The 12,008-nt window shown below is 40.7% G+C and overlaps 1 protein-coding gene across 2 annotated transcripts in view; it reads right to left on the reverse strand.

Moving 5' to 3' along the window:
* Positions 1 to 12,008, reverse strand: part of LOC110449964 (serine/threonine-protein kinase ULK4-like) — a 57,626-nt gene that overhangs the window by 3,305 nt on the left and 42,313 nt on the right. For both annotated transcript variants that reach the window (XM_021497152.1, XM_021497150.1), the window contains 9 exons: positions 10,842 to 10,988; positions 9,801 to 9,936; positions 9,139 to 9,280; positions 6,522 to 6,627; positions 5,779 to 5,948; positions 5,149 to 5,256; positions 4,131 to 4,238; positions 2,641 to 2,715; positions 1,754 to 1,842 (listed from right to left, as the gene is read on the reverse strand). In XM_021497152.1, the coding sequence (XP_021352827.1) occupies positions 1,754 to 1,842; positions 2,641 to 2,715; positions 4,131 to 4,238; positions 5,149 to 5,256; positions 5,779 to 5,948; positions 6,522 to 6,627; positions 9,139 to 9,280; positions 9,801 to 9,936; positions 10,842 to 10,988 (1,081 nt within the window). The remainder of the gene's footprint in view (positions 1 to 1,753; positions 1,843 to 2,640; positions 2,716 to 4,130; positions 4,239 to 5,148; positions 5,257 to 5,778; positions 5,949 to 6,521; positions 6,628 to 9,138; positions 9,281 to 9,800; positions 9,937 to 10,841; positions 10,989 to 12,008) is intronic.

A 12,008-nucleotide genomic window follows, 5' to 3' on the forward strand; every position in this document is an offset into this window, starting at 1 on the left:
CCCTGTCCTTGTCCCTCTACCAAGGCCCTCCCCTTGTCCCTCTACCAAGGCCCTGCCCTTGTGCCCCTACCAAGTCCCTCCCTTTGTCCCCCTACCAAGGCCCTGCCCTTGTCCACCTACCAAGGACCTGCCCTTGTGCCCCTACCAAGGCCCTCCCCTTGTCCCCCTACCAAGGCCCTCCCCTTGTCCCCCTAGCAAGGCCCTGTCCTTGTCCCTCTACCAAGGCCCTCCCCTTGTCCCCCTACCAAGGCCCTGCCCGTGTCCCCCTACCAAGGCCCTCCCCTTGTCCCCCTACCAAGGACCTGCCCTTGTGCCCCTACCAAGGCCCTCCCTTTGTCCCCCTACCAAGGCCCTGCCCTTGCCCCCCTACCAAGGCCCTGCCCTTGTCCCCCTTCCAATTCCCTGCCTGTGTCCCCCTACTAAGGCCCTCCCCTTGTCCCCCTACCAAGGCCCTCCCCTTGTCCCCCTAGCAAGGCCCTGTCCTTGTCCCTCTACCAAGTCCCTCCCCTTGTCCCCCTACCAAGGCCCTCCCCTTGTCCCCCTAGCAAGGCCCTGCCCTTGTCCCCCTACCAAGGCCCTGCCTGAGTCCCCCTACCAAGGCCCTGCCTGAGTCCCCCTACCAAGGCCCTGCCCCTTGTCCCCCTACCAAGGCCCTGCCCTTGCCCCCCTACCAAGGCCCTGCCCTTGTCCCCCTTCCAATTCCCTGCCTGTGTCCCCCTACTAAGGCACAGCCCTTGTCCCCCTACCAAGGCCCTGCCCGTATCCCCCTATCAAGGCCCTGCCCTTGTCCCCCTACCAAGGCCCTGCCTGAGTCCCCCTACCAAGGCCCTGCCCCTTGCCCCCCTACCAAGGCCCTGCCCTTGTCCCCCTACCCAGGCCCTGCCCTTGTGCCCCTACCAAGGCCCTCCCCTTGTCCCCCTAGCAAGGCCCTGTCCTTGTCCCTCTACCAAGGCCCTGCCCTTGTCCCCCTACCAATTCCCTGCCTGTGTCCCCCTACTAAGGCACAGCCCTTGTCCCCCTACCAAGGCCCTGCCCGTATCCCCCTATCAAGGCCCTGCCCTTGTCCCCCTACCAAGGCCCTCCCCTTGTCCCCCTAGCAAGGCCCTGCCCTTGTCCCCCTACCAAGGCCCTGCCTGAGTCCCCCTACCAAGGCCCTGCCTGAGTCCCCCTACCAAGGCCCTGCCCCTTGCCCCCCTACCAAGGCCCTGCCCTTGTCCCCCTTCCAATTCCCTGCCTGTGTCCCCCTACTAAGGCACAGCCCTTGTCCCCCTACCAAGGCCCTGCCCGTATCCCCCTATCAAGGCCCTGCCCTTGTCCCCCTACCAAGGCCCTCCCTTTGTCCCCCTACCAAGGTCTTGCCCTTGTCCCCCTACCAAGGCCCTGCCCTTTGTCCCCCTACCAAGGCCCTGCCCTTGTCCCCTACCAAGGCCCTGCCCTTGTGCCCCTACCAAGGCCCTCCCCTTGTCCCCCTAGCAAGGCCCTGCCCTTGTCCCTCTACCAAGGCCCTCCCCTTGTCCCCCTACCAAGGACCTGCCCTTGTGCCCCTACCAAGGCCCTCCCTTTGTCCCCCTACCAAAGCCCTGCCCTTGTCCCCCTACCAAGGCCCTGCCCTTGTGCCCCTACCAAGGCCCCCCCTTTGTCCCCCTACCAAGGCCCTGCCCTTGTCCCCCTACCAAGGCCCTGCCCTGGACCCTAAATGAATCCACTCCAGACAAGGGTTAGCTACACCCCTGGTAACCACTGGTATACTCACTTCCCTGTCTGTACAAGATTACGTATTGTCATGGCCAAGTCCTCGCCATGTTGTTTCATCAGATCCACATGTGCTTTTTCAGTGCTCAGCTGAAATGAATTGAACATAAATTATGAGATGCAACCACAGCATCATCACGCAAATTATGTAAAAGTTCATAGCATCATCACATGGAAGCCAATGTACATAGCTTTTGACCGGATGTTAACTAATTATCATCTGTTTACCTGAAACGGCCACCACAATTGTCAGCAACAAATGGACTGACGTAAAAATGTCTTAAGGTTGTAGGTAAGCTTTACAGGGTTTTATTCAACAGTGGAACCCGCTTTTTATGATATTTTAATTTTAGCGAAAAAATATCACCACAACCAATATATTAGAATAAAGGATTAAGCTGTTTGCGACCGTTTTCGGTTGTATGAACCGGAAGTAAGATGCCCTATAATCATTAGACATAGATAGATGTGGAAACACAAGAAGATATTGATACTGTAATAATTGAAATAAATTGTTAAATGTTATTTTGTTGGGAAAATAAAAAAAATAAAAAAAATTGTCATTGTAATGATTCGTATGTATATTCTTCTTTTACTTTCCAAATGGCTTTCAACAATTCTTCAGAGCTAGCCTTATACTGCATCCTAGCTAATGATACTGTAATGTTACAGTCAAATAGGGTGAAAGAAGTGATAAATATAACAATATTTTGCCGCGCTATGCCAGAATAATTTAATGATTACAATTAATTAGACAAATCTAACTAAAAGTTAAAGAGAAATAACTCTAACAAATTAGCATTAGTGTGTGAGGTCTAGGTAGCACTTATCCCAAAAACATTTCAAACATCCTTCGTACCGACATAACAATGTACCACTATAGCTCACCAGGCGTTTAATGATTCGAAGAAGAACTTTTTGTCTTTTAGCATCAGATTTCTGCAATGCCCTGCTGTAACAGTCCTGTAATTAAACAAAATGAAAGTAAGATTAAATATGTGTCCTAACAAGGAAAAGTGATCAATACCTAGGGCAGATTAAACTAATAAACTTGAAAGGGGCTGAGCAGAATTTTTTCCAACATTCATGCTAGTGTAATATGATATTGTGAAGCCCATGGTAACATGAACCGCGATTCATATCGTTATGGTAATACCATGTCATACAGTACGAATGCAAATGGGTTATTTACATGTACATACATAATGCATGAAGACTGCTAGGCCTTCATGTTATATATGGAAGTAACTGTTTTGCATTCATACCAGCATGAATAATAAAAAAAACACTGTTAAAACATTTATACACCTTGAACAGTCAATTTCACACATCTACCTTTCACATCAACCATTACCAGCGAGGTGGGCATTGTTCAAAAACTAGTGTAAATCATACTTCTATATATTATTTATGATTTTTTTCAATCATTTCATTTCTATCTGTCGAGTTTCAGATGAAAGTCCTGATATTTTTTTTGGCAAACATTAGGATCTCTGTGTTTATTTGATCATCAGCCAATCACAGAACAATTCTTTGTTTAACGATAACAACTCATTTCACAGTCATATATACATACATTCATCGTGTCATTCTGGCCCCCTCGGGCCGATACGGGTCAAGGGCCGATACGGGTCAAGGATATGGAAATGATCCTAATAGTAACCTTTTTATCATACACTGCTCTATATTAGCAATAACACACAAAACATGAAGAAAATTTATATTTCATAATAACTTTAATCATATTCTACCTAAAATAAAACAAAATGAACAGAATAGCAAATAAAGATGTATATATACAGTGTGTACACTACCAGTTTGAGGGGTGATTTTTTCTGAAAGTGTTGAACCCAAAGTTTAATGCATATGGCACATGCTGGGCGGATATGGCACATGCTGGGTGGATATGGCACATGCTGGGCATATGGCACATGCTGGGCGGATATGGCACATGCTGGGCGGATATGGCACATACTGGGCGGGTATGGCACATGCTTGGCGGATATGGCACATGCTGGGCGGGTATGGCACATGCTCGGCGGATATGGCACATGCTAGGCAGATATGGCACATGCTGGGCAGATATGGCACATGCTGGGCAGATATGGCACATGATGGGCAGATATGGCACATGATGGGCAGATATGGCACAAGATGGGCAGATATGGCACATGCTGGGCAGATATGGCACATGCTGGGTGGATTTGGCACATGATGGGCAGATATGGCACATGCTGGGCAGATATGGCATGTGAGGATATGGGTTACGGATATGGACAAGACATACAGCTAGCAGTATCACACATGCTAAACAACCCATATCAGGGACAAGTATATGATAATATTACAGTTACAGACTTTGTTACTAAGTGACTGACCATGTTTTCCAAGGACATGGCATCCTTGTTTTCGCCTCCAAACAGCTGGACCAGGAGAGACAGACACTTGGTGGCCAGATCCTGGACGTCGGAGTCGTCACAATACAGCTGGGGATAGATTACGTCAACAATGATAGAAACTGAGTCTATTACAGCAGGAAGACAATGAAATTCTCCAGCAAATACCTGTCAATTACTGTAAAAATGGAAATTTTACGAATGTGGAAATGCTGACATTTTTCGCGTCGAATAAAACATCTACACACAAATATTAATTTATCGATTATATTATAGAGTATACAGATTTCAGACCCACTGACAACACAAATATGTCCATACCACGATAACTTACAAGAGTCAGAACATACACATTTCCACATACGAGAATTTCCACTTATACAGTATATCATTGAATGCAACAAAAATGACATACGACATTGCTGTCAACATGGGAAATCACAGAAATATCACATGATCACTGCATATAATGTCAAAAAGTTTTGTTGTTTTTTTAAGTGAAAAATAAAAGAAGAAAAAATATTTGATAGTTTCCTATAAAGATATTGGTATTCTACCAATACTCGTGAAATCATCACAGCACTTAGTGGGAGAGCATTACATATCCTCTACACAACTGATGTTACCTCGGTTTTCATTTGTTGGTATATAAAGAAATCTTAATTAGGGTCACAGACATGTATAACTGCTATATATATGTTAAGTTATTCATTAAATCTTTCCTCATAAACATATCTTCAACAGCAACAAAGGAGGAGTAATTTCAAATGTATGTAGGACACAAATGTCCCGTTGCCCCCCACTCATCCACAGTATGAAGTCGTTAAACCTAGAGTGATGACCAATGAATCACAACATGACAGGGAGGGGACAGGTAAGAGAAACACTAAATACACCCCTCTCCCCCTGGGTAACACTGAGTGCCCAGATACAGGCTTTAAATTTAAAACAATGTAATAAGGTTAGCCGTTGAATATCATGTTTTTACACGTGTACTCACCAGTTGAGTAAGGACATTCGTAACATCTGTCAGAGATTTGTTAATGAGAAGTAACTGCTCCGCATCCTCAGCATCTCGTGTTCCTCCATCCATCCCCGCCTTCTTCGTCTGTAACATCAGAGGTGGGTGAACTTAACACATAGCTAGGTGTCATTTTTAATTAACATGTGGGAATGGAGTACTGTGAAATCAAATATTTTCTTGGGGCCCAAATTTCAGGGTTTCCCGACAACATTTCATGGGTACATGAATTCATGGATTACCAGTACCCACTCAAACAGAAAATTGCTTTATATCAAACCTGTTATTACCTTGTGGACCTTTGAATTTCATGGATAAAGTTTCCCCATGGAATCAACGAAATTACAAGAGGTCCAGAGGGTCAGTATCACTCACCTGGATATTTGAGCAATCATGGGAAAAAGAGTCAATATATTGTAAAACGAAAATATTCTTTTTAAATGTTGTCAACCTTGTCATTGAAGTACCATTGTTTTAGCAGGAGAAAATGAATAAAATTAAATTGAGAACCAATAACTAAAGAAACATCTCCTTTAGCTCATTCATTTGAATATGGTAATTTGAACATATTTTAAATATCAAATTACATAGAAAAGTAGTAATCTTTACCTGCAGGGCTTTCCTCACGATTTCGGAGACATACTTGAGCATACTGTTGAGGGTATCGAGGAGCACCTGTAACATGGTGTAGGTGGCTTTACTGTCCCCTCCCCTCTCGTCTCCCTCAAAACACGCCGCCGACACCTCAAAGAACAGTGTCGAGAAATAGTCTATCAGGCCTGTAAAGAAACAGGAAACGTCATTGATATTTTGCCTCTTTTATAATAGATCAAATCTACTGAATCTATCAATGAAGAAGATTTGCATTTATGCAGAACTTAGAAATGGAATCTTGTGGAAAGTTGAGTCTTTTCGGAGAAAAAAAAACAGTTCAAAATGACTGTTTTGTTTTCTTGTTGTGTCTTGAGGTCTGGGTTTTTTTCTATTGCGTTTTTTTTAATTTATTAATTTTCATTTCACAATAAATTATGATGATTCCTATGATATTCGTGTCAATCAAGAAAAATTTCTAACAAAAGTTAACATTTTTGGTTCCGAATATGTCTTGATGATATAGCTCATCATATACTGTATACCAGGAGACTTTCGCCCAGTCAAAAATTCACCCTTCACAGGTCAAATCAATATTCGCCCAGCATTAATTTCGCCCTCCACACGTATTTAATTTATCTGATATGTTGCATACTAATATTCCTTGTCATGATATATTCGCCTTAATTGCGAAAGGCAAAGAAAGTAAAAATTAAACCGCGGCGAAAATGTCTTGGTATACAGTACTAATCAATGCTGACCCTGGTCATAAAGGTCCCTCATGTTGGTCTCTCGGTGACTGACCAGACAATTCAGTATACCCGCTATACTCTGTACCGCACTGCTCAGGGGACTACTCTGGTGGTCCTACAAAACACATCAAACGGACACTTAGTAGTATTACAGCATTAATCAGGGGACTACTCTGGTGGTCCTACAGAACACATCAAACGGACACTTAGTAGTATTACAGCATTAATCAGGGGACTACTCTGGTGGTCCAACAGAACACATCAAAACGGACACTTAATAGTATTACAGCATTAATCAGGGGACTACTCTGGTGGTCCTACAGAACACATCAAACGGACACTTAGTAGTATTACAGCATTAATCAGGGGACTACTCTCGTGGTCCAACAGAACACATCAAAACGGACACTTAATAGTATTACAGCATTAATCAGGGGACTACTCTGGTGGTCCAACAGAACACATCAAAACGGACACTTAATAGTATTACAGCATTAATCAGGGGACAACTCTGGTGGTCCTACAGAACACATCAAAATGGACACTTAGTAATAGTACAGCATTAATCAGGGGATTACTCTGGTGGTCCTACAAACCACATCAAACGGACACTTAGTAATAGTACAGCATTTATCAGGGGACTACTCTGGTGGTCCTACAGAACACATCAAACGGACACTTAGTAATAGTACACCATTAATCAGGGGACTACTCTGGTGGTCCTACAGAACACATCAAACGGCCACTTAGTAGTGTTACAGCATAAATCAGGGGACTATTCTGGTGGTCCTACAGAACACATCAAACGGACACTTAGTAGTGTTACAGCATTAATCAGGGGAATACTCTGGTGGTCCTACAGAACACATCAAAATGGACACTTAGTAGTGTTACAGCCTTAATCAGGGGACTATTCTGGTGGTCCTACAGAACACATCAAACGGACAATTAGTCATAGTACAGCATTAATCAGGGGACTACTCTGGTGGTCCTACAGAACACATCAAACGGACACTTAGTAATAGTACACCATTAATCAGGGGACTACTCTGGTGGTCCTACAGAACACATCAAACGGACACTTAGTAGTGTTACAGCATTAATCAGAGGAATACTCTGGTGGTCCTACAGGACACATCAAAATGGACACTTAGTAGTGTTACAGCATTAATTAGGGGACTACTCTGGTGGTCCTACAACACATCAAACGGACACTTAGTAGTATTACAGCATTAATCAGGGGATTACTCTGGTGGTCCTAAAGAACACATCAAAATGGACACTTAGAGTATTACAGCATTAATCTGGGGACTACTCTGGTAGTCCTACAGAACACATCAAACGGAGACTTAGTAGTATTACTGCATTAATCAGGGGAATACTCTGGTGGTCCTACAGTACACATCAAACGGACACTTAGTAGTGTTACAGCATTAATCAGGGGCTTGATCCTATTAAACATACCATGTAAGTATATGTTGTTTGTACACCATATTTAGGGTATTGGGCCCATATTCATAAAACCATTCTCATGCTCAAGCATGGATTCTGTGCTCCGACCAATATATTCTTGTTACTATAGCTTTAATAATGCCAAATGATCATTTAGTCAAATGTAAACATTGTAAACAGTATTCGGCTCTAAATATCTTCAAATCTTTTCAGAATCATTGACAAAATATTATTTTTTTATTTATTTATAACCAGTACAAGAAATCTGGCTTGAGCACAAAATCATGAATACAGGCCCTACAGGTCCATGGAAACTTACCAAAATCTTAATTTTCATATTGCTATTAACCCATTCACCCCTAAAGTCACATTTGAACCTTACCAAATCAAAAACTGGGCAAGTCCAGTTTAACTATGCAGAGGTGAATGATTTAACATGAACTATTCTTATATGTGAAGTTTATTTTCAGAAATATTCTAGATTTCAAATACTTGCAATTTATTTATTGTTCCTGAACACAAATGTGATTTTCTAAATATTATAAAACATCTGAAGATCTAAAATCTACTACTGAATATTAGGCATGTTTTCAAAATAGTGCAGGGCCTGAAGAATACAAAGTATTATTATTATACCTCTACTTTATTTACTCTATATAAAAGTAATTGGTTAAATCGAATATATCCCNAAGTAATATTACAGCATAAATCAGGGGACTACTCTGGTGGTCCTACAGAACACATCAAACGGACACTTAGTAGTGTTACAGCATTAATCAGGGGAATACTCTGGTGGTCCTACANAGAAGCGACGCGCGAGGTGGGCGGAGCTTGCTACCGAAATCGGAAGCATTTGGCTCCATTGACATCAAAAGGGTAGTTGGGACTTGAAGCTATACAGCTTGTGGTTTACAAATATTTTCTAGTTAAAACTATCTTTCCACTGTGTATCGGTATAATAAAACGGTTAAAGTATGGGGTTGAGGTATATAGCAAGTTTCTGGTGTCCCTTGACCATGTATATTTCCCTCGGCTTCGCCTCGGGAAATAGACCTGGTCTCGGGACACCAGAAACTTGCTTTATCCCTCAACCCCATACTTTAACTGTATACTAAACATCACAGATGAACTTAAAATATTACTAAACATACAACAGTGAGTAAATCAAACTCACCAGAAGAACTTGGAATATAACAGAGACAAGCCCAAGCTGTTCAAACTGTTTGATGAAGGTTCCGCTGTGCTCCAGCAGGGCTAGCAGAAGCTTCATCCCGTAACTAGGCAACGGTTCCTGGTCCAGTAGGATGTACTCAAACCTGTTATACACCACATGGTAAAGTTATGTACAAGTTCTTTACCTCTATCCTTCAGTACCTATCTCAAACTGATTTCCAACTTTCAATCTTCTTCAGAATGAAAATTTAAAAAAATTCAAGAAAAAATTCCTTCCAAAATCAAAAAATATGTGATAAGGCCATTATTGATATCAAAGTTATGCTACATCATATAGGTGTTTTTTTGCTACATCATATAGGGGTTTTTTGAGTCCACATCTTGAACTTTAGCATAAAATGAAGTTTTTTCTAACCAATTATTTTCTTGACATATTATTTGACATGCAATAACAAGTATGCACTTCGGGTAACAAAAGATACACAATAAATCTGATATCTAAATAGAACTCATGTGTAAATGAAGGAAAAATGGCAATAAATGATTTCGATAAATATTTACGTCTAAAACTGATTTTCTTTTTAGAAGTTTTATTATGAGGACTTCAAATTATCTTTACATGAAATGAAGAATCATAAGAAACGAGCTACAAAATAAACGTACTTAGGAAGGAGGATGTCACTGACAGTTTTGTGAAGATGTGTAATGTTGATCTTGGCCTCGCTTTCATATTGTTCCTGGCTCAGGTACACTGTGGCCATGTCGGAGATAAGACGCAGGGACAGCGCTCTGGTGTCTCCTGGGAAATACACACTGGACTTATTATATACAGTTGTAAACAGGTATAAATATATATATATTATAAAAGCAAAAAAAATTAACCTTATGGACAAAGAAATAGTATAAAAAGAAAAAATCTCAACAACATGTCTTCAGTACTTTCATCTCTTCAAGGAGACTAATATTTGCTGTCATGATAAAGGACTTAGGGCGTGACGGGTCATTTTCGGGCCAAACAATAAAAAGTAAAAATTTCAACTTAAAACTTATTTACCTATTTTCTTTATAAACATCATATTGGTCAATTCGGGTTATCTTTTCTGTTGCAGATTTATTTCATTGAGCATGCGTAGATGTCCCACCACAGCAACAAAATTGCGTTGCTATGCAGAAATAGCCAAAATATGGTGTTTTTTGTCTGTTAGCATGCAGAAATAAAAACCTCCTTATGTGACAACCTAGAATTCCTTTCTACGAATTACCACTGGTATGACAATGTTTCAGCATGCCAAATATTTATTTGGTTGATGTATGCGGAAGCTTTCAAAAATAGCCAATTTTCATCGTAAATAACACAATAGATGTGGGTATACACCTCTCTTTGTTACGCCATTTCTCCTATACCAGTTGTTGAATGAATTTGAAACTTCATATTTTTGTACTTCATTTATCCCAAATTAAGAATATAACTAATTCTAAATCCCTGATCAGGCTGGAAATGACCCTTAACTTCCCTAATCCTTTGCCCTAATTACTGAGGGCCAAAATGACAAAAGCTAAACTGCATCAACATTTCCCGGTACACAGAGACTGAAGATTTGTACAAAATTTATACCACACACGAAATCTTTAATGATAAACTGCAAACTTTGAATGTCTGCAGAACAAAATGAAAAAGCATCGCAGTGTTCAAAGCAAACTGACCGTTTTGACTTTCCACCAGGGTAGCAAGGATGGGCAGTACGGTCTCTATGATGACCCCATCATGTTCGGTCAGTATGGCCGGATGCTGAGAAATTCCCTCGAGTACAGACATGGCCGTGTTGACAAACTCGCCTGGAGCGATGGACCCTGACAAAACAAGATCATTGCAGTTAAATAAATGATGGGCACTATCTTTCATTAATGCCAATTTAACACATTAAAATCCCTATCAAATTAAGTGTTTTCATGGAATATTTGCCATTTACTAGTTTTTCGAATATTTTAAGAAATCACTGTAACTGTTACATTTTAATGGCTATTTTTTCCCTGGAAAATTAATGAATTATTCTTTTAATATCCATTCATTTTCTTTTTTAGCGTCTTTTTCATTATTTTTTGTCATTATACATAATAATGCAACATAATTTGCTCGAACTGACAACGTTAAAATTCTGAATTTACAGAACAGCTTTATTTCTTGTAGCTTATTTTGATCCTAAACAATCATGAACATTTCTGTAATTGTAGTATTTGTAGGCCTGGAGAATTTCAGTTTTAAATGTATAATTCTGACTCTGAAGATGATGATTGAAAAAAAAAGATATTTATTTTTTTATATTTATTATATTATTTATATTTTTATACATGAAATTTGGATGTAAAAAGTAGCAAAATAATATTTCTTCTGAGTTTATATTTGTTGATAAAATAGCTTTCCCAATGAAATTAGCATGTTTATACATTAAATATATACATGTATCTGGTAAATATGTATCCACAGAATCTCAGTCAATCACAATTCCTCAGGCTGTACATCTTTCTACAGATGATAAATAACAGATACAAGAGGCTCATGGGCCTTAACGGTCACCTGATATATTTATACAGACAGTTGATTATGTTTTTAACATGAACAGAAATATTATTCAAAGTGACAAAAAACAATAAAACCACCTTATTCAATATCTAGCATACAGATTTAAGACTAAAAAGTATTTGAAACTAGCACCTCTGATTCTAAACAAGGAAAATGAAGAAATTTTAGCACACTGACTCCTTTGGGCCCCACCCTACAGCCCTTGGGGGTAGGGCTGGCTCAAAATTTTCAAAGTATCAAACTGTCAACTCAAGGTTATAATTCCAATCAAGTTATTAACATGTAATATT

Source organism: Mizuhopecten yessoensis, unplaced genomic scaffold (assembly GCF_002113885.1).
Source record: "Mizuhopecten yessoensis strain PY_sf001 unplaced genomic scaffold, ASM211388v2 scaffold4849, whole genome shotgun sequence".
NCBI lineage: Eukaryota > Metazoa > Mollusca > Bivalvia > Pectinida > Pectinidae > Mizuhopecten > Mizuhopecten yessoensis.